General features: G+C 48.1%; 3 protein-coding genes across 3 annotated transcripts in view; 1 reads left to right on the top strand and 2 right to left on the bottom strand.

The window, feature by feature from the left end:
• Positions 1-210: 210 nt before the first annotated feature.
• On the bottom strand, positions 211-6,379 carry LOC306715202 (cyclin-T2-like). The gene is made up of 9 exons (XM_079185488.1): positions 5,971-6,379; positions 5,350-5,431; positions 5,127-5,255; positions 4,546-4,606; positions 4,330-4,392; positions 4,165-4,210; positions 2,598-2,761; positions 2,264-2,334; positions 211-2,159 (listed from the first exon to the last, which is right to left on the bottom strand). Exons 1-9 carry the CDS (start codon positions 6,126-6,128, stop codon positions 1,116-1,118), a joined length of 1,818 nt encoding a protein of 605 aa, XP_079041614.1. The 5' UTR covers positions 6,129-6,379; the 3' UTR covers positions 211-1,115.
• Positions 6,380-7,527: 1,148 nt separating this feature from the next.
• Positions 7,528-17,540, top strand: LOC306715196 (transmembrane protein 163a). The gene is made up of 8 exons (XM_079185479.1): positions 7,528-7,734; positions 9,236-9,355; positions 12,932-12,975; positions 13,064-13,155; positions 14,148-14,244; positions 16,654-16,765; positions 17,022-17,163; positions 17,451-17,540. Exons 1-8 carry the CDS (start codon positions 7,545-7,547, stop codon positions 17,509-17,511), a joined length of 858 nt encoding a protein of 285 aa, XP_079041605.1. The 5' UTR covers positions 7,528-7,544; the 3' UTR covers positions 17,512-17,540.
• Positions 17,541-17,578: 38 nt separating this feature from the next.
• Positions 17,579-21,788, bottom strand: part of mgat5 (alpha-1,6-mannosylglycoprotein 6-beta-N-acetylglucosaminyltransferase) — a 50,449-nt gene continuing 46,239 nt past the window's right edge. Inside the window, exon 17 of the mRNA XM_079185773.1 lies at positions 17,579-21,635. Within this exon, the coding sequence (XP_079041899.1) occupies positions 21,437-21,635 (199 nt within the window). The 3' untranslated portion in view covers positions 17,579-21,436. The remainder of the gene's footprint in view (positions 21,636-21,788) is intronic.

The raw sequence follows: 21,788 nt of genomic DNA, 5'->3' as shown, positions 1-21,788 counted from the left end.
CAAAAATATCGTTGGTTCGACAAAACGAGCCATTTGAATGTGTCACCGTGCGGTCTGAACTTATTTAACTACTCAACATGTTGAGGATCAAACCGTTGAGAAAGGAATTGGAATCGAAACCAAACAATCATAAAACAGAAAAAGATAAATCCATATTTCACGTCAGACACTTCAGAACAGAAAGTCGCTGTGATGTGTAAAAACGACTTCTACACTTTTTATTTGGGCTCAATACACAAATCGAGGACATGTTCATCAATACAGTCTGCTTTAGATCTGGAGACACACTGAATGAAAGGTCTGGACCGATGAACTACAGTCATATACACAATCGTACTGTAGAGATCTGTGTGTTCCGATAGTTAACATGGATCATACTGTATAGCTATTGACGAGGTACAATCACGAGGCCGTTTCGCACGTTTTAGCCGATATATCTGTAATGCACGTTCACAGCAGATGTAACGTAAACTTCATTGGTAGCTCTGAAGAGTCTGCGCGTTGAGTTCAGGTGCGGCCTTGGAAGTCCCGATAGACAGCGAATAGACAGCGAATGGGGTCGGCCTCACATTTTAGTTTTTTGAACCACCGACGCCCTCTTTGAAATGTAAGCAGACCGCGTCAGGAGACGGACGAGGCGACGCATCTCCACGGATACAGGTCGTAAAACCCAAACGGAGGAAGATTCGTTCTTATATCAAAAAAGTTCAAGACCTGAGATTTTCAGTGGAACAAAATGTCTCAACATACAAAAAAAAAAAAACTTCCTGTAAACTGTCACGACGGCTGCGAACACGAGCTCTGCCTTCCCTTTTGTGTGACTTCAAACATGCACATTAAAACCATAAAGTCAGCTCAAAGAATGTTTAAAACCTCATTATTTCAGTCGCGTTCTTAAAACTTATTGTTGTTGCAAGCTAGTAGTACACAGCTCTGTGCATATCATTTCTTCTTTTTCTTCTGACAGCTTAACGAGAATCCTCAATAATCGGTGTGTGGACACGACTGAGGGCGACGCAGCAATTGCGATAACTTAAGACAAATACATTTCTTTTAAAATTCTTTTAAACACGGTAATACCTTATTCTAGACGACGCCGCGGGACTCTCCGAGGGTTACAAGTTCATTCCTTGGGCACTTAGTAAAGAGTCCAGCATGTCGAAAGTGTCTTTGTAGTCGGTGGTTTGGCCGTTGGGGGGCAGCGCGCCGTTGCTCCCGTCGTGCTCCATCGTCCGCTGGCCGCTCTCCGCCGAGTAGTGGGACGAGCCGAGGCCTCCTTTCCTCCTGCTGCTCTTGGACGAGTGGTGGTCGTGGTGGTGGTGGTGGTGGTTGTTGTTGTGATTGTGGCTGCCGGCGTCCGAGTGAGGCCTCTTGCGAGACGAGCCGGACGAGCCCACGTCGGGAGCCCTTATAGACAAGGAGGCGTTCTCTATTGTCCCTCTGCTGTTCCCGCTGAGGGAGTACGGGTGCGAGTGGCCGTGTTTGGAGTGGCGGTGCTCTTTGTGCTTGTCCTTGCCGGGCAGAGTCCCGCCCTGCTCCGAGCCCCCGTGGCGCTCCGACGAAACCTTGATCCTCATCTTGAGCTCCTCGCCCGCGGCGGAGCCGTTCTCGGTGAAGGACGGGGGCAGCCGGGCCTTTTTGGAGCCGCTTTTGTCTCTCCTGCCGTCGCCCGCGTGGCCCCCCTGCTGCGCCTGAGAGCGCTTCTTGTGGTGGTGCGAGGAGAGGGCCGGCGGGGCCGCGTACGCGTCCGTTCCCGGCTCGTCCTTCCCGCCGTTCTGCGGCACCGGGTCCCCCACCGCCGCGTGTTTCTCCCTGTACTTTTCCAGAGTCAAGACTTTCTGCGGCCGCGGAAAAGTGGCGGCGTTGGCGGCAAGCTGCTGGTGTTTGCCGCCCTTTGTGTTCGTGGGTTCGTGTTTCACCAGCGGGAAGTCTGAGAGGTGCGGCTCGGAGAAGCTGTCGTAGCCGCAGTTCTTCAACTGGTCGCTCAGCGGCTGGTAGGAGGCGGCGATGATGTTGAGGGAGGGCATGTCCGAGGAGTCAGACGAGGTGGAGGGGAAGAAGGAGTTGGTGACGCCGGGGAGGCCGTCTAAGGCCGTCCCCTGGTAGGCACTATCCCCCGACTGGCCGTCCGTCTTTGGCTTCTTAGCTGCTTGAATAGCCTAAAAAACACAGAACTCAACATGAGATATGGACACGTTACGGGTCCTCACCTGTCCCAGTGACACTGCCTGAACTGCCCATCGTACAAGTATTAAGCACGTACCCTCCAGTTTCGTATCCGCTTCAGTTTGCTGGGCGTCTTCTCCAGGATCTGAAGGAACTCGTGTGTGAGCTCTGAAAACAATGAAGACAAGTGTCAGCGGCCCCCTCTCCACACTGTTAACACTTCCCTCTGATTCCTTCTGCAGCCCCGTAAAGACCCAGCGCCAGCAGGACAAATTAAAAACGTCAGGATTGATTTGGGGGAAACAGCTTGAGTTATTAGCAAAGTGACAACACCCATAGTCTCCCCCACCTAAAAGAGCCTCAAGCTCTTTCTACGAGTAAGGAAAAAACGAGTCCAAGAGACGGATTAAACCAGCGCTGGGAGCTCTCACCGTCCAGCAGCTGCAGCGTCACGGTGCGGTCCACGTACTCCCACCAGTGCTTGCTGTCCGTGGACACGGGGATCTCCCAGTTGGACCACTTGCAGGCCAGGTGGATGCAGACGCACGCGACGACCGTGGGCCTGTACTGCAGGCAGAAGGTGGTGAGGTGCAAACTGCAGGGGGAGGGAATGGGGGGGGGGGGACAAGAAGCAGAAGAGAAAGATACGACCGTCAGCTGGAGGTCTTTCACACAACACACACAACATAAACATTTCAGACGGTTTAACGAGGCAGCATAAGCACACCGTGGAGTTCACCGACAATCAAACTAATAGGTTCACACCACATACACACACACACACACAGCCTTACCGTATAGCACAGGAACAGCTAAGACAATCTAATTGTTAGGATAAGTTCCTAGGTGTATGAATGACACACACACTGAATGTGGATTTGGCCACATTATTGTGCTTTGATTTGAATTTAAAACATTAAAAACAGCGTTTCTAAATCTCTCAATGAGCCGTAAACTCCAGGAAATCACTACTAATAAACTAATTCAATTAAATCTACTCACTAGTGTCAAAGGAGTTGTGCGTTTTAACTCCACAACATCAAGCGTGGGAACGTTAAGACTGAGAAACACTGACGTTGGTAGCCAAGACCAACGAGTAGGCTTTAGGTTCTCTGCACCCTGGATCCCAAACTACACTGCAAACTGGCTCCTGTGCACCAAAGCTCGTGTTCATCAAGCGTCTCAGAATCACCCCCCCCCCCCCCCCCCCCTTTTTTTTTTGTGTTCGTGCGAGTTGCATTTAAAGATATTAAACGGTGTTGGAATGCAGAAAGAGTAGGCTGTGTTCAGGTAAATATAGTTCTGCACTTCCAGCTAGACTCCATTCTTTGTGCATAACCCCAAATTAAGAGATCCTATCTACCATCATCTGCTGGGAACATCAATCTCTGAGTTGCCTATCAAACTAGCAGACTCTGTAAAAACACTAAAGTGAGACAACAGCAGCACAAGAATATCAAAATGAAGAGCTGTGTGCGGAAAGTCAGAATCATTGCAGCCGCCATATTTCCTCTTTAAAAAGACAACAGCACGAGATTAGATATTAAAAACGGCAGCACCACACAGAACAAGCATTCAGTTTGCAGTGTAGTTTGGCGGTTCATTGTTAGCTCTTTTAGGGTGACAAATGTGCAACAAAGAATTAAACTGTAAACTATACTTACCAAAGCACTCTATAAGTTTAAGACTCTTTAGTGGCAATCTATATTCAGGCTACCATTTGAGTTCTTTCTTTAGACATGTGCACTCCGTACCGAACAACCGTGAGAGGCAAACGGCACCACTACACTCCACGCTGTGCATTCGACCCCTCTGTGCCAACACGGAGCCCTTTGTACAATACACCGCACACAGCAGCCGGGCCCGGTACTTCCCCGCGCTGGGGGGTTCCCGGGGACCCCGGCTGCAAACAGGGCGTTGGACACAGGAAGGGGGGCCCTGCAGGACAGGAAGCTATAGTGTGCCATTACAGTGCAATAATGGGAACAGGATAATAACCTGTTGGTAGCCATGAAATAGGAAGTCTGTGCCAAGTCCTTGCTTGCTGTAAAAGAAGGAGAAAGTTCATTTTAGGACCGAAACAATTCTTTGGAGGAAGAAAACAAAAGGTTTGCGTTGTTAAAAGCAGTTCTTTGGAAAGTAAAGTGAGAAAGAAGGCTCTACCTCGCACTAGCTGGGAACACCTCACAACATCTGTGTGCGGATGATCGATTGTTATTTCAAAACCTGCAATAAAAGATGTTGAAGGAAGAGGATCAGCCACCGGTGCCAGCACGATGTGACGTTGTAGTGGACATTTGTTAAAATAAGTAACTAAATATTAACGACAGTGGCTGCAATTCTAAACACACACAATAAACGAGCTTTAGTAGCACTCACCCAGCGTTTGCAGCACTATGGTTTCCAGTGCTACAAGCTCTTGTGTCTGCTGCTGGAATGCCTGGAAAAGTTCAATGAACAATTTGAAATCGGCATTCCTACAAAATAAAAGCACCGCCAGCCGGAAACTGTAAACGGTAGTAAAGAACCGACATGTAGAGGGTACCGCTGCGCCTTTCACCTTTATGACACGCAGGCTTAACTGCATGGGCCTAATAGTGGAGCCTTTCAATTTGAGGACGTCAGATAAATCACATACGCTCTTATGTGTGGTGAAAAATGTTCGCTGGACTTAATACTTAATTATCTTTGTCCTTTCTACCGACAACACATTTGACATAAAAACCATTTACTGGAGCCAAAGGTGACGTCTTTTAGTTGCTTGTTTTGTCCCAACAACCATCTGATTTTAATTTGACTGTCATAGACAAAGAAAAGCAGCAATGTCCTTGCTATTGAGAAATTGGCCTTTGTGCTTGAACAAATGACTCAACAATTAACCGATTGCAGCGGTTAACGGTTTCTTTTCTCTCCTAAAGCCTCTCGGCCGAGCGTAGCCTCCCTGTCATCCGGTGACTTACGTTGCTCTTAGTGTCTACGGCTGCCTCTTGTGGGTTAATGCAGGCTTGGGCTATTTTAATGACATGCTCCAGCTTTCTGGGCTGCTCCTCAACTTTAGCTGCCAGGAACAACGTAGTCTGAGAAATGACCTAGAGAGGGGAAGAAAAAAACAACCTCAGTTCAGTTTTCACAGCCGGTGCCACCAGTAATTATGGCATCAGCCAACACTGCAGTGGTACTTACGTTTCTGTGGAATTTGCTGAAGGAGTGGATCATATAAAACCTGTGCATGTACACTATAGCGGTGTTGATGATCAGTTGAGAACTGGGTGGGAAGTTAAGGCACAACACATGGAGGATATACAGTAAAATACATCGACTAACAGGCTTGGTGAAGAAAACCTTGACACGTTAGCATCGAGCTAGCAAAACGTGTGACATGCATGTTAAAGCCCCCAGAATCAACCCATAAGCTTCAACTCCTACAAAGGCGGAATAGTGCATTTGTATCGTGGTGATAGGTTTAACTTACATGTACAACCAGCAGCAGTAATCGTGTGTCACTGATATCACTACACACAAAGCTAACAATGGAATCTGCAGCCTGAAGAGACAAAACAATAGCTAAGCTAGTTACCAGGCCTGAATGCTTCCAGCTAGCTAGATCAAGACCCCTTGTTAGCTCAGTTAAATGGCCTGTCTGGTCGGAGAGAGGTCTCTACGTGGCAGCGAGAGCGTTTATGTGCGTTTCTAGCGCTAAACTATGAGTTGTAACCAGCCTTGCCATTCCGGCCCTTCTGTAAGCTAATGCTAACTCGAGCTAACCCTGTCGGCCGGCTAGCCGCTGCGGTACAGAAAGGATACACGTTGAGTCTCTGGCCTATGTCTTGGATCAAGTTGGCGGCCTGCTGCCGGTAGGAGAGCTCCCTGTCGGCCTCTATCCCGCCGCGTCGAGACGGCGTGTTTTCGAGCTGCTCCCGGGTGAAGAGCCATTTCGTAGAGGGTCCCCGGTGCACCGCCATTACGCTCCCACAGCCAAGCCCGACGGTGCTAGCATCGGGAGGGAGTGGGGGCGACGGGGGCACCGGAAGGACGAGCAGCCGAGGCTGATTAAAACCGGATAGCCTTTTGTTGAACAGCGCCACCAGTGGCCGGAGGCGCGCATAGCACTCATCGTTGCCTTGCGTTATTGTTGCTCTAAGGGATTATATTTTGTCTACAACTAAATTAGTTATTTCAGGTGTATTTTATAGATATACTTTGATCTTTTGACAGTCCGTCTGGTGTTCTCCTTGTTAGTGTATCAAATACAATATAGTAATTAAGGTTGAAATACCCGGATTAGCCACTGAGGGTCACAACTGTGCTTTGCATTATTGTGAGCCCTGAGAAACATTTGAAAGCTACTTTTCTTACCACTATTGTTTTGAAAGTTGGTGCATATCGATTGTAAACATGTATCCCATCTATTCGCCACCAAGCCTGTAGACTAGAGCAATGACTCTAGAGTGTATTTGATTAATACGACAAGAGAAGCAGAGAAAAATCTTAATGATCATAATACCCATAGCACCCCCTGGCCTGCAGTTCTCTCTTTCTACCACTAAGCGGCAGCAGAGACCGAGAACAAAACTCCCTCAGGAAATGTGATGTGTAGGTTCAGGTAAATAGGATCCTAGTGTATAACAATTATACATGCAAAATCATAAAAAAAAATCATCATCATCATCACATATTCCACAAAGGAGGCGAACTTGTTATGACCACCAAGGCAGCGCACGTGACAGGGTCCGATCTGCACGTTCGCCGGCTCGCTCTGTCCACATGGGACAGGTTGTTTACCCCACGCGCAGCGGCAGTTTTCTTCGACTCCTGCGCGCGAGCACAGGTGTCGTGAACTCCACCGGGCTTACTAATTAGAGTCCAGGTGTGGCTATTTTCTCGACGTCGCAAAATCGCATCCTGTTGTGAATCTTTTTTTTTTTTTACTGCTCGTCCAGACTGAGCGCGTTAAGTTTGTCAGCACACCGTTTTTGACTGCAACATAGCCGACACCAATTCCGGTTACCGCCTTCAAAATAAAAAGCAAGCCTGTTTCTTTTTATGGAAACTCAAGATTTGAACCTTAAAACATTTAGCAAACGATAAAAGAATAATTCTAATGTTTTTAAGTAGCCTCAGAAGTCTATATATATTTTCCTATTCTCTGTTTTCGTCGAAAAACAGGCGTTTGTTTTGAAGTTCACCATCTCTTCATTTCCGGTTTTGTTTCGCCTCACGGTGTGCAATTTGGCGCAACTGGACCTGCAGCCCCGCAAAGGAGTCTCCCTCCCCTTCTCCGTCTCCGGGTGTCTCCCTAGTGAAGCCTGCACTTCTCGCCCAGGTGTGACATTTTTGGAGTGCCTCGCTCAACTGGAACCGCGCGACCCGCCGAGAAGATGACGGACGCCGCACCGCCAGACTCCACCGCAGTCCCGGACCCGGTTGTAGTGGACCCCGCGGCGGTGAACGGGCAGTGCGAGCAGACGGACTCCCAGCAGCAGGAACAGCAGCCCAGCACAGAAAGTCAGGGAGAAGGTTTCAAGATGGACCAGGAGATGAAGATAACGGACAGCGTGGAGGACGGAGGTAGGCGGTGTGGAAACACTGATGGTCAATATGATACATTACTTACAGAGCTGGCAAGATGTGGAATACAGTTTATTCCACCAGACACATGCTTTACATTACTGCGCTGTTATTATAGGCTTTTGGGGGATTTTTGGAAAAGAGTGAAACAAACAAGCAGCAGTTGGATCAGTGACACAGAATAAAGTGTTTTTTTATGCTTCACACCCAAGTGATCTGATATTGACCTTAATATATAGATCATGTTGATATGGGCAATATCTTTGTCACTGTAATGGAACGTGTGCATTCAAACTACCCTGATTATTATTATTATTATTATTATTATTATTAGGGTGCCAATAGAAGATTGGTGCCGTTCACTATTCCTTTATTACAATCTTGTAACTGTGACTAAACTAAAGCAGACACGAGGCTCATTTGACTGGACGACTCAAACACACTTCAAGCCTCTGTGGGTTCACAGTCGCACCAAAAGTGGAGATTGCTGCCTGGAAAGCGTGAAAGGCACAATTTATTCCTGTTGTTGGGGAACAGAATTAATGGACTTTCTCCGGGAAAGGGAAAATAACACATATGAATAGAGCCACGAACTATTGATAGAGTAATAATAGAATAATAATATGTGTAATTCACTAACTCCAAAACACAGTTACTCTCAAAAGATCAAACTAGGGACCTTCTCGGCTTGTGACCTCTTACAAAAAGCAATGTTTAGTCCGGGGTCACACGGTTTCATTTCAATCCACAGCTTTGGCCCGGACTGAAGTATCTCATCAGCTATCGGATGTATTGCCCTGAAATTTCGTTCATGGTCCCCAGAGGATAAATCCCACTGGGCTTCAACGCTTTTCAGGCCAAGGACCCCCGAACTAGAGATGGAGCAGGGACCCCCGACGATATATATTGTATGACATTGTGTTTTATATTAAACTGGGCCTAGTGCCACGCATAAACACACCTCTTTATTGTGCATTCAACACTAAGCTATTCAGATAATACAGAGGTTCATATGTGCATGTTGTTATTTTAAACATGTGAAGGTACAATGCCGTGCCACTTTAGAAACACACCTTCAGCTGATACCACTGCCAATAACAACACTGTCTGTCATGATAATCATGCACACAAGCTGTTCAAATAGACGTTTTTACCTCTGCTCTGCTTTAGGACTACATCGTGAACCAATGACAGTCCCGTCCTCCTCAGCTGCATTTTGTTTTAAGTGCTAATTAGCAAATAAATAATAACCGCTAAACGTTAGCATCGTCATTGTGAGTATGTATGTGCGTCGATGATGTTAGCATTTAGCTTAAAGCACAAAGTGGCTAGCATAGCTGTAGAAACTCTATGAATCTTAGAAATATACAATAACTCTTGTAGCCCCACCCATATTATTAAAGTCTTTTAATTCTTTTAAGTCTTTTTATTAAAGTTTATTATAGTAGTGACAGTCTCCATATCGTGTGTGTGTCATTGTGCCCTGGGCCATTGTCTGCAGGTCTCCTGGAAAGCAGTATGCGCCTGAAGCCCCACGAAGCGCAGAGTTACCGAAAGAAGGCTCTGTGGGTGTCCTGGGTCTCCATAGTGATCACGCTCATCCTGGCCATCGCAGCTTTCAGTGAGTACGGTCTTTTTGTTCCCCTTTTCGACGAGTCCTCTGGCTGACAGGAAGTGATGCTTTCAAAGACATCTACGCAAAACCGACGCCCGCCGCCTGGTTCTTCAGTTGAGGGACGCTTCTGTTAATTACTGTGTCGTCCTGCAGATCCGTGTGACGCCCAACACCTTTGATCGAACAACAAAAACGAAAGACATGAAGAACGCTTTGACGGTCCACGCTTCATTCCCACATCCTGTTTCACTAACCCTTCAATTTCCCACCGCTTCCACTTCAAATGACAGTTTCTCTCAGTTAAAAATACGCAACGCCGTCAAGTTGTATTAGTCTCGTCGTTGCGTGGATGCGGTGACTCGTTCTGTTTGTCTCTCAGATGTTTGCATCAGTTTGTTTCTTTTATAAATGTCTCTGTGTGTCAAAGCTTCCCTCTCTCTGAATTCTAATTTAGGATAGAAGTGATTCATTTTGTAGATCTAATCCCAAGCTTCATCTTCTTCTTCCAATTGGTGAAATTGGATTTGAAGGCTCCGATTATTTAGACATTTGAAAAGCTCTGAGTCAGATATCTTTAAAACCATCACAGACTCCGTTCGTCTCTTGCCTGTCGCCACCACATCCCGCCGTGCTCGACCGATGCCTCTTCCTGCTCTGAATGCAGATTAGTCTGCCTGACAGACGAGCGCGTGAAGAAGACGAGCTCTGCTGCAGCGGAGGTGAATCACCTCAAACGTGGCTTTGCAGATGTGCAGAGATATGAGTGAGACTGAGAATATATGCAGACTTTCATGTGCCGTTCATGAGAGCGGTGATCCGACTCGCAGCACATCCGTCATTACTCAACACATAATTGGTTTCTTTCGATTTCTGGCGCTCCCCAGAGAAATACGGGCCGACGTAGTGAAGACAATCCAGCAGTTCAACCGTTAATTGGAGTCTTGTTTGAGGGTGAAATTAGGAATTGGAATTGGATTAGTTGGACCACTCGGGTCAGAGACATTCTGGAAATCAGAGCCTCTTCCTGAGTTCAGTCGGTGTTGTTTCATTCTGCCCACTTCCTGTTCCGATAAGGAAGCGCCGGCAGGGGAAGCAGGACCGGAAGGCCAACTTCCGTCTTTGGTGTGTGTGTGTTTTCCAGTCTGGAAGAGGCTTGAGCCCCAATGGTTGCAGATGCTTCGTGTTATTTTATCTATTAATGCAATAACATCATTCATTCATCATCTTTTGACGGTAATGTGATTAAAACATTGAATCAGTGCTCAACATTTGATATGCCTTGTTGATGATCACGACCGTGTGATTCACTGGATCTCATATCATCGGAAAACGAACATTAATGAGCAAACAAGCCGCCGCATGAGCTCCTGGTTCTATACGTCTCTGGCTCTTTGGCAGCCAGCCAGGGAGTGCAAACAAAGACCGTGTGAGAATCCTGTTCTTCTAACAAGCTGTTAGCATCGCACTCCTCCTGTTTCTATAGGAGCCCTCCATGCATGAGGAAACTGCATTAATAAAACATATTTCAAAGGGAGAAGCTGATGGATCGAGGGCGTAGAGAGCACACAGAGAAAGAACAGCGTGTTGTATAACCATCACGGTGCGTTAGTCCAGTTTCTGTTGTCTTTATATATGTGGCAAAGAGAATAGAAGTATTGCCTTTAAAGCATCATTTAGATATTTAACAAATCACCACAAAGCAGTTATTGAATTATTATTAATTGCGCTGCGTATCAGGCCCTGTCAATCATTAGCAGTATTCAAACATTGGGCCTATCTGAGAGTGTGTTGGTGGCGAGCAGCTGCAGCTTTAAGTGTATCGTAGGTTTTGGTCCAGTCTGATGAGAGCGACTCCCACAGCAGGGGGTAGATGTTCCCAACTCTCCTGGCTCTACTTTACTTCAAGCAAGAGTTTCACCTTTTGGCAAATAGATGGATACCACGCTCTGATCTTCAGGAGTTCGGCGTCTCGTGACCCGGGATGTCACAGCCAGCTCACCTTCTGGTGTCTGCAAAACGTAAACGAGCCGAGGAGCAAAGTGCTCCACTGATAACGCTCCAGGAACAACCAACAACCCGGCAGCGCTCAGACGCTGTTTTATCTGCCTTTCCTTGTCAGATGTGACAAGCAGGGAGGAGGGAGGGGAGGGAGGGAGGGAGGGGGAGACGATAGAGTTCATATATGTGTGTGTGTGTGTGTGTGTGTGTGTGTGTGTGATAGCCTGATGCTGTAGTTCCTTCCCCGCTGACGCCCGGCCGGCTTTCTTGGGAGCCAATTAGCCGTCGCCGGGCTCTGCTTTGACGGCTGCCGAGCCGCAGCGGACTCATTTGCACACGGCTTCTTCTCTCCGCGCTTAATGAAGGAGCTAGGAGGAGAGAGGAAGAAAAAGAGGGGGGGAATCAATAAGGGAGGAGGAGGAGGAGGATGCGTTTCTGAGTTTTGGGGTCTCTGGGGGTTTCCATCCCGAACGAGACCTCTGCCAACGAACATCTTGGATAAAATAATAACATGAAAGCAAGAACGTGCAACATCAGAGCGCGGCGCGTTGAAGGCCTTCACACAAAGAAGAAAGCCTCACGCGCCCGCTACATTCTCCTTGTTATGCCAACTCTGGCAGAAGCGTGACATCCATGCCGCCCTCTCTGTTTACCTGCGTTTCAGCGGCTGTCGAGTTGTGTTTGCTGAGCCGCTTGTCTGTCGCCGCACGGAGAGCCGAGGCACAATTACAGCAGTTAAACTGGTTTCCACTGGTTTCACAGTGCTCCTAACAGTGTGTATTTAGCACAACACGAGGTCTTTATGGAGATGGAAACATCAACAAAGTCCAAATCTAACATTTGAACATTTAGCGGAAATCCTTTAGTCAGAAATAATGATGGAATCCTCGTTCATTGTTTCTCATTGTGTGGCTTTCTTTTGCCAAATTGACCAAAAGATGTTGTTGATCATCTTTTTCAATCGGTAGCTATGTTTCCATGCAGATCTGTGACATGATTTATTTATGTTTCACCTCCTCATTTGTATTCAAGGGTTGCTCATGTGTGTTAAGTGCAGACTTCATTCCTGTTTTTCATCTGAGTCAGTGGAAGTGGATGATTGCTCCTTCAGCCCAGAGAGAGATGAAACAATAAAGGTTCGGAGGGAGGATGAAGGAATCACTTCTCTCTCCTTGCAGCAGAGAGAAGGCGATGTGTTTCTGCAGAGCGTCTGGCCCCCAGTGAGCCTCGCTAAAAATAACCGTGGGAGGAGGAGGAGGAGAGGATCCCTCCCCTCCATCTATCTGCGTCTCCATCTCGTTTCTCTCTCCTTTCCGTCTCTTCCCAGTTCCCTCCCCGCCGCCATTGCAGGTGTGCGGACGATTACAATGTTTTCAACACATCTGCAGCTCGTTGTCAGCTCCTGCTAAATAAAAGACGTTCCTGCTGGTGTTTTAAAGTCCACACTGATTCATGTCAACATCCCAGCAGCACCCATGCCTATATGAGGGAAGATCGGGGGTTAAAGATGGCTGTGTGTGATTTCCACATGGAATGAAAGCTCACCTGTTCAGTGTCTCTCTCTCTTTCTGTTTTCCTCTCCAGCTGTTTCCATCATGCGTCACAGCGCCTCAGCGTTTGGATTTGCCGTAAGTCGACCGTAAATCCTCCACTTCTTTCTGCCGTAACGAAGAGAGTGTAACGCTGTAACTGTCCCCCCCGTCCCCCCTCCTGCAGTTCGACGCCGCGCTGGACGTGTTCTCCTCGGCCATCGTGCTGTGGCGCTACAGCAACGCCGCGGCCGTCCACTCGGCACACCGCGAATACATGTGAGTACAGCCAGCGTGAGAAAAAGAGCCGGTCAAGAACCCCGGCTCAGCTGTGAGTCCACACCTCAAAGGCCTGAAACAAGTTCTCAATTCTATGAATCCCAGGCATCAAAATCACTGGAATGATGTAGGAATGGTGAGGGTGTTCAAGCAGGCGACTGAAAGAGGGGGGGAGTGAGGAGCTGTCTGTCACAGTGTCGATGTCTTTTTCAGTTATTTTACTGTTTTTTAATTCATAATAGCTGGAAATCAAATGTCAGTCGTCGTCGTTCACTCACTTCCAATGTAAACACAACCAAATATTCAGTGAAGATAGAATGAAAATAGAGTAAATGATTGTGTGTAACTGCAGGTTTACATCAATGCAGCAGATCGACGTGAACACTCGTTCACATGTTGGTGATGCAGCATCCTTCATCACCTCACTGCAGCAGCTGATTGGAGGAATTCTGGGAGACGCTCAGCCAGTATCACACACACACACACACACACACACACACACACTGGTTATGGCTGCTTTGTGTGTATTTAGCGCGTTAGTGAGGATCATCTCGTTGGATGAGCAGCGACGCTGCAGGTACAGAGCGGTTGCCACGGTAACAAGCGTGGCGATGAGCGACTTGATGGATTGTTGTTCCGTCGCTGTGTGTAGTCATGGAGTCGTGTTTACTGGGGATGATGCGTGTGCGTGTGTGTGTGTGTGTGGAGTCCCCGGGGTGATGTCGGGCGTTGCCATGGTTACCAGCAGTGTGGCTGAGAACATGTTTCTGCATCGAGCACTCGACGGTGGCCGTGCATGACCAGGCAGACGCTCCAGTTGTTGTCCTGTCTCCCTGGAGACCTTGTTAATTGGGTAGAAGGTTCCTACAGGACATCTGCTGCTTCCTCCCGAGGGACACACTTCACCCTCCTCCTCGTCTCAGGACCAGGATCATCTTAATCCCCGTTTCTATCCGGCTTCCTAATGTGCTCCCGTCTCTTCTCCTCCACAGAGCCTGTGTCATCCTGGGCGTGGTTTTCATCCTGTCCTCCCTGTGCATTCTGGGTAAGGCCATCCACGACCTGGCCACCAAGCTGCTACCTGAAGTGGTAAGGACTCATCCATTCATTTCCAACACAGAGCCGGTGTGAGCGGAGCTGCAGAGCTCGTGTGTGACAGAGTGTGTGTCGGTGTGCAGGTCGCTGTCCTCACGCTGCATCAGGGGGCAGAACCTGATCCAGACCACGAGTCTGCATAGACGAGGACCTTCTCTCTGTTGACTTTGTGCCCGTTTCTAATAATATCGTCTTCAAATCTGAGTGTACTTCTCAGAGTCCGAGACAAACAACATGCAGGCCGTGATCCGCATGAAGCGGCTGACGTAACATGAATTATTCTGTCGCCGCGTTGCCATCTTGACCTGTTCACGTGATAAGACGGCGTCACGTAGCGCTGGTCACTGCAGGGCCAAGAGGAGGAGCTCAGTGTGACTGAACAGATGGAACGCTTTGGCTCTGGGAAGTCATGAGTTGGTTGCTTTAATGCAGTGTTGCATTAGACTGTGTGTGTGTGTGTGTGTGTGAGTGTGTGTGTGTGTGGTTGCTGGTGCTGGATGAAGAATGTCACAAACCTCAGGTGTGAAGCCTCGCGAGCTTTCACACCTCCTGAAATAGCTTTACTCAGTAGTCCTCCCTCCAGAAAGGGATCTGAAGGATGAGTAAATATGAGGCCCTCTGCTCTGTTCCCTCGTTCACTCTGGTGAAACAGGAGTGAACGAGGTAAACTATTAACTATGTGTGATCACTGCTGCATAGAGCATCAAATAACTAAAGTCATGAACAAATCTAGATGCTCTTACATATTCTGCAGAACACACGCACGCCACGCTGAGAACCGCACGTGTTTAAGAGTTTCAAACAGCCCTTTGCAACTCGCTCGGGCTCCAAATTCAATTAGTTTTCAAATCCTTTATTGACGCGTCGGACCGACTGTGTTCCATCTCTTCATCTGTGGCTGCAGCGAGCAGCGGGCAGCGAGGCAGACAGATTGTGTTTTTCTGAGTCTTCCGTCACACAGCCGGGTTCCACCACACTGGGTTCTGGTGCATCGCAGTCTGAGTTATATATAGAGCATCACAGCGCTGGAAATACGCTTCTGTTTTCACAGCCTCCTCCTCCTCCTCCTCGCTATGCAATGTTAATAAGGTAAGCAGCAGCTGCTTAGGTATGCAGCGGCGATGAAGAGGAGGATACAGACAGAGGGGGGGTGTGTGGAGGTGGAGGAGGTGTTTTCTGACACCTGACTGCTCTGCTGGTCCTCTGAGCCCAATTAATGCCATTTAGCGGCCAAAACAACGAACACAAACTCTTTGTGACGTTAAATTCATTTGAAGAGGCCGCGGTGACCTCTGAGAGTCGAGGACACTTCACCGCCGCCGGGCTTGTGACTTCCACTCATAAAGCCCCGCATCCACTCGCGTCATGAATAATACTGCGATCATAAGCGAGGCTCTCGCCGGCCCCGCCCTGCCTCATCAGAACAGTTCGGACCGCGTTGATATTCTGCACGAGGAGCTCTGGGAGTCAAACGGAAACGTCAAGCACAGTGTTCACATTCTGGGCAGCGTCGGTCTGTCATGAGCTCCCTCGGTGTGTGTGTGTGTGTGTGTGTGTGTGTGTGTGTGTGTGTGTGTGTGTGTGTGTGTGTGTGTGTGTGTGTGTGTGTGTGTGTGTGTGTGTGTGTGTGTGTGTGTGTGTGTGTGTGTGTGTGTGTGTGTGTGTGTGTGTGGGTGTGTGCGTCCACATTTCCGTCTTTCATGAGCCCAAAGTGAAAGACGCTCAGACCTGATAGTCCCCGTTTGCATGCATTGAGAAGCAGCTTCTTCGTAGTAATAAACACATTCTGAATGTCTCCCGTCTGAACGCCGTGTGTCTTTGCTGGACTCGATGATGTCGTCTGAACGCCGTGTGTCTTTGCTGGACTCGATGATGTCGTCTGAACGCCGTGTGTCTTTGCTGGACTCGATGATGTCGTCCCCGTGTGTTCACTGCTCAGCACTGACTCAGGTCTCTGCAGCATGCTGAGCTTCTCTCTCCATCTCCCCTCTGATGTCTGCGAGCTTTTCATGGCTCCGAGGCCATAGTGCAATATTAATGCTGCCGCAGAGGCACTGAGTGCTCTGCAGCCCCCCCCCCCCTCCTCCATCCGTCCTTTGTGCGTTTACTTTTCTTTACTCACAATCGGTGTGACAAGAAAGAAAACATCTTTACAACTCAGAGGCCGAGCATTTGATGAGATGGAGATAAGAAGTCATTAAATGTGAGCTTTGGGGAGCTCATATTTAGGACCACGTGTTGCCTCAGTAAGGCCTGGAGGACACTTGGACTCAGGGAAGCACTGGTCATATGTTGGTGGCTGAAGGTCTGGGTCACTGTGACGTTTTTGGCCAAAACGCAATAATTAATTTGCTAATTATGACACAGAAATGTTGATTTTTTTCACTTCCTCTCTTCCCTCAGGATGAATTCCTGTTCAGCGTGTCCATCATCAGCGGCCTGGTGTGCATCAGCCTGGCTGTGGTCAAGTTCATGCTCGGCAGAGTGCTCACCAGCCGGGCCCTCATCACCGACGGTGGGCGCGCACACAGATACTCCAACACCTTCTAGTTCAGCCTGTCCCCTCATTAAACACAACCATCACAGTGTGACATGTAGCGTGAGTTAAACCGCCACGTTCCAGGTGACCTTTGAGTATCTGACGACTATAAGAGACATTTAAAGTATCTGCCCAGCGTGTCCTGCTCGAGGCCCCCAGCAGGCAGCATCACGTGTCCACTGGGGCCCAGAACCCTCATCAGCTGACTACGTGTTTGTTTGAACTTTCCCAGGATTCAACTCACTGGTGGGGGGAGTCATGGGGTTCTCCATCCTCATCAGTGCCGAAGTGTTCAAGCACGAGCCCCAGGTGTGGTACCTGGACGGGTCGATAGGCGTCCTCATCGGGCTCATCATCCTCGCCTACGGAGTCAAGTGAGTGATCGCTAGAGAGAGCAGATGAAGGTTTGCTTTGCTGTTGCCCTGTCTAAATGAATACATCACTGACACCCCACACTGCCAATTAACCAATTAAGATGAACCAGAGGTCATGCACATTCTGTACAAACATCTCAGATGAACACTTTTATCTTCACTGCTGACGCGCTGAGACTTTCTGCCTTGAGCGAGAAACATAAAATCAATTTATGTGCGTCTGCAGCGCGTCGGAACGGGGATCAGAGTGCTCGCATCAACTAACGAAGCCTCTTCTTCTACCGCAGGCTGCTGCTCGACATGGTCCCGCGGGTCCGACAAACCAGGAACTACGAGCGCTTTGAGTGACGGACCGAGGAGGGAGAAGAGGAGGGAGGAGAGGAGGGAGAAGAGGGGGGAGGGGGTCACAGTCCACTCTCTCCACAGACAATCACATCCGGTCCTCCAGTGTGTGTACAGTTCTCTCATTCCTCTGAGGCTCCGGCCGGTGACGACAGCAACGGATGGATGAAATCCTTGCCGCCTTTTTAAGTGTTTTACAGTTCGGTACATATAATATCTTTATCTGTCTTTTAACAGTGAATGGGTCAGTCTGTTGTTTTCACGCCTCTGTATTTAAACAAGACGGTTGAAGAGATGGAGGGAGTTGATTGTGAAAGCTTGGACTGCAGCGTACGGGAGACATTACATTACCTCAGTTACACCTCGTCGCCCGGTCAAAGCACTGCAGTTCATTTCTCCCACGGCTCTGAGAGGCCTTTGCTCAGCTGTGCTCTAAAGTGATCGATGTAGCTGATGTAGCAGCGGAGGCTTAATGGGGGGGGGGGGTATATAAGCACACAGAGAGGCTCGCTAACATGTGAGTTACTGTTTACAATATTCACAGAGACTGTGGTGGCGGGAGCCCGGAGTTGGCTCCGTTTCAGCAGCGTAACGCCAACTTCCAGTCCTGGACGATAGAAATCTTTTTGGCATCCAGTCGCAGAAAGAGAAGTCAGGACCTCACTCAGCCTCCGGCTCATGATGCAACGCAGCAGACTCCAGCGCCGTCAATATTAAGTCCAATTACACAAACATTGTCTATGTCATAGATCCATAGAATCCAGAATGAGGGGAGGTTAAGGAACACACCAGGTGTTCGTGGAAGGTTTCTTCTTGGTTTGGATGCTGGAAGGGCAGCGGCTTCTTGTCCCCACTTTATTTGGGATTCAGTAGAAGTAATACGAGCGACACTAGTGAGTGGAATGAGTCGGGGGTTCTTGGACTCCTTGTGTCCACCACATGTATTGTTGATACGCTGTCGACACGTGTCCTCTTATCTGGAGCTGCTGTTTGTCTCTGGGATCTGAAAGGGAAAACCCTTATTTCTCTTAGAACTTGTGGACTTAATTACTGATTCAATTATGACGAGACTTCTTTTGTAGGACATTTTGAATGAAGTCTTTATTTTTAATGGTGGTTGGTTTTACCCTGAAACTTGAATATGTGTAAAAAGCACAAAAGTGAGTTTCTGTAGCACAGTGGCTTCCCGGGCCTCGGGGAGGAAGCTGTTATTTATTAGTATATATTAGTATTCCATCACTATGAATCACCAAACTGACTCCTAACCTTCATCGTACTGCTGAATGTTTTGGTGACTGTGGACGTGATGATGAGGAGGACCGTTCTTCAGTCACTGTAACCGAATGTGCTGCGCTGTGGGACTAGTTTGTGCGGCGTATTTATTTGTGTTTTGTCACATTTAAGGACTTTTATCTGAATAGAAAAGTGGTATTTTAAGGTGTTATATTATATATATTTGAGCCTGAAATGTTTATGAGGCCCAAATGTAAACTTTCTGCACACACACACACACACACACACACCGTCCTCTTCTGTGCCGTGTAAATACTGAATCTGTATTGCTGTGATGTAAAACAAATATTAAACCAGAGTCTGAGCCTTTTGTCACAGAAAAAAGGTTTATTTAAAAATAAAGTTATATCCCTCTTACTCGTCAACGACTGTGAAAACAAAGAAAACAGAACAAGTTGTCGTTGCGTTCTTCACCTTTCGCTGCGTGGACCAACATCACCAAACGCGTGGCTGGAAGCAGCGGGTTTATACAACGGAGACGTTTGATGCGGAGGTTAACGAAGACGAATGCGGTTCTCTAGAAACCAAACGGTTGATAATCCGACGGACGGCATGCTCAGAATAACGGAGTAAATAAGGCTCTCACTGCAGCCGGTGTGACCGTAGAAGTCCACCGTCCCCGCGTAACAACACACTGCTTCTTCCTCATTGATCCGCTGGACATGATGAGTTTGCGTGGATGCTTCTGAACTCAACCTGCTGCTGGAAGCGAGTAATCCGATTACTGTAAAACATTCTGAAGAATACAGGAAACATCTGAGCTGAATGAACATCCATTCTTATAGTTACAAGGGTCAGACTGATTCAATTGAACTGATTTTAATTGTATTAACTTTAAATTAGATAACATGATTTAAATTCACGTGACCCGATCGCGGCCTCAGCAGAGAGCGGATCCTCTCGCTTTGGGACTGAAGGCCGAATCACAAGCGTCGTTAAATGTTTCTCCATAATCAGAACCAACTAAACCGTGGAAAGGCACATCATGTTCTCTGAAACGCTAACTTGGCGGCAGATCGCTGACCCGTTTACAAAAGTAAAAAAAAACAAAAGACAGATGGTGGACGGTGCTGATTTACACGTGCAAACAGAAAAGTGATTGGAAATCAAAGCACAAAGTGATCGAGGCTCCTGTTTGTCCACCGCTGTCCATCAGTGACTCAGTGATGAAGACGATCCCCCGTTAACAGCTATTTAACACTAAAGATTTCCCTTTAAACCCAATCATGATTTTAGCTTTAGTGAAACATCAAATCGCTTTTTAGTTGTTGAAACTATAAAAATGCTGAAATGAGCGTAACCCTCAACGTGTCCTCATCACTGCTGGAAGCAGACAGAAGCCTCCAGACCCTCGTTCATACAAGACAAGCAAGCTTTATATTACTCTCCATAAATACAAATCTATCAAAAGGAAAAAGACCCTCCTATAAATAAAAAGAAAAGATTTCCAGCAACACAGATAAAGATTTGTATACAAAATAAATAAAAAAGAAAGATTTTAAAACCCTTATGAACAATATACAGTGTTACTAACGTCCTGTCAAGCCTCAGATCACCGGAGTGCATTTCCCCCAATTCACCACAAGAACTCTGAATTTTTTTTATTCATTTTCTTTTTCTATAATAAGAATCCTAACGATTCTTTAAAGAAAACAAGAAGTGGGGTTTTTCGTTGGCATGTTTGTTGCCGACAGTTTGCTGTCTGGCAGACGGGGGGAGAACGTGGATGTGTTTAGTTTTATTCTTGTATTTAAACAGCTTAAACGGACAAACACCTCGGTTAGGTTTTCATGTTTCTCTGCACGCTGCGGAGTCTTCCTGTCATCTCCGTCTACGACACGGCGACTCCCGTACGCGACAGCTTCAGCTAACGGACGGACAAAGACGGTTCTACGCTCCTCTACTGGCCTTTTAGTAGAAAACACACAAACTCTGACATTTAAAGCAAGTGTGCGATTCAAAAGTGAACGTGTGAAAACGAAGGGGGGCCGGTGATCCACGACTGGACTGTCCCGATAGAGGACCGCTGCTTTAGAGTCCGGATAAGGATTCCTAGGATCGGGTCCGCTCCCATGATCGCACGGACGAGACCAACGAGTTGGTTACAGTGTAGAACTGGGTTCTTCTTTAGTGTGTGTGTGTGTGTGTGTGTGTGTGTGTGTGTGTGTGTGTGTGTGTGTGTGTGTGTGTGAGTGTGTGTGTGGTGGGGATGTGGGCCTTCTGGCGAGCCAGTCCAGTGCAAACCTACCAAAAGAATAAACAGTGTCAGATTAGACCAGGGGGAGGTGGATATGGGGGGGTGGATATGGGGGGGGGGGGACTGATTGGGGGGGGACTGATTGGTGCAGTCTACCAAAGGAGGAAGCAGCACTCTGAAGTCTACGACGGCTCCCTTTTTGTTGATTCAAGTAATTTCACGGCGCTTTCCGCATAATCCGGGGGGGCGGGGGGCTTGCGGATGCTCGGCTGCTTCACTTCCTGCTGCTGGGGGGGGGGGGGGGGGGGGGGGGGAGACAATAAATATGATGGACATACACCGTCTCTTCTGTCCAGACGTCTTCCCACTAAAGTGTGTTCGATAGAGAGCGGCACGAGTCTCAAACACACTCGTTTCCTTTCCTCGGCCTGCGCGTTGGTGCTATAGGCAGTCTTTGCACAGCGCCACCTGGCCCTTCATGTAGTCGCGGCACGGGCAGATGCGCTGCAGCGACTGGTGGGAGCCGGCGCAGCTGAACAGCAGCAGGTCGGACTGGAAGATGCAGTGGCGGCGGGTCTCGCTGTAGGCCGGCACCACCGTGTCGGCACTGGACTCCACCGTCTGGCAGTCCACGCCGAACCTGAGACCAGAGAGAGGGAGAGGGAGAGAGAGAGGGAGCATTTATTCCCGGTAAACAAACTGGTCCCTCCGGTGGTTTAAACACGACACTGCAGTTTATTTAAATTCTCCACTCTGGCTGACAAACTGCACATTTGAATTCAAACCTGGTGTG

Source organism: Pholis gunnellus, assembly GCF_910591455.1.
Source record: "Pholis gunnellus genome assembly, chromosome: 24".
NCBI lineage: Eukaryota > Metazoa > Chordata > Actinopteri > Perciformes > Pholidae > Pholis > Pholis gunnellus.
Note: the sequence above shows the minus strand (reverse complement) of the source record. Positions and strands in the feature narration are given on the sequence as shown.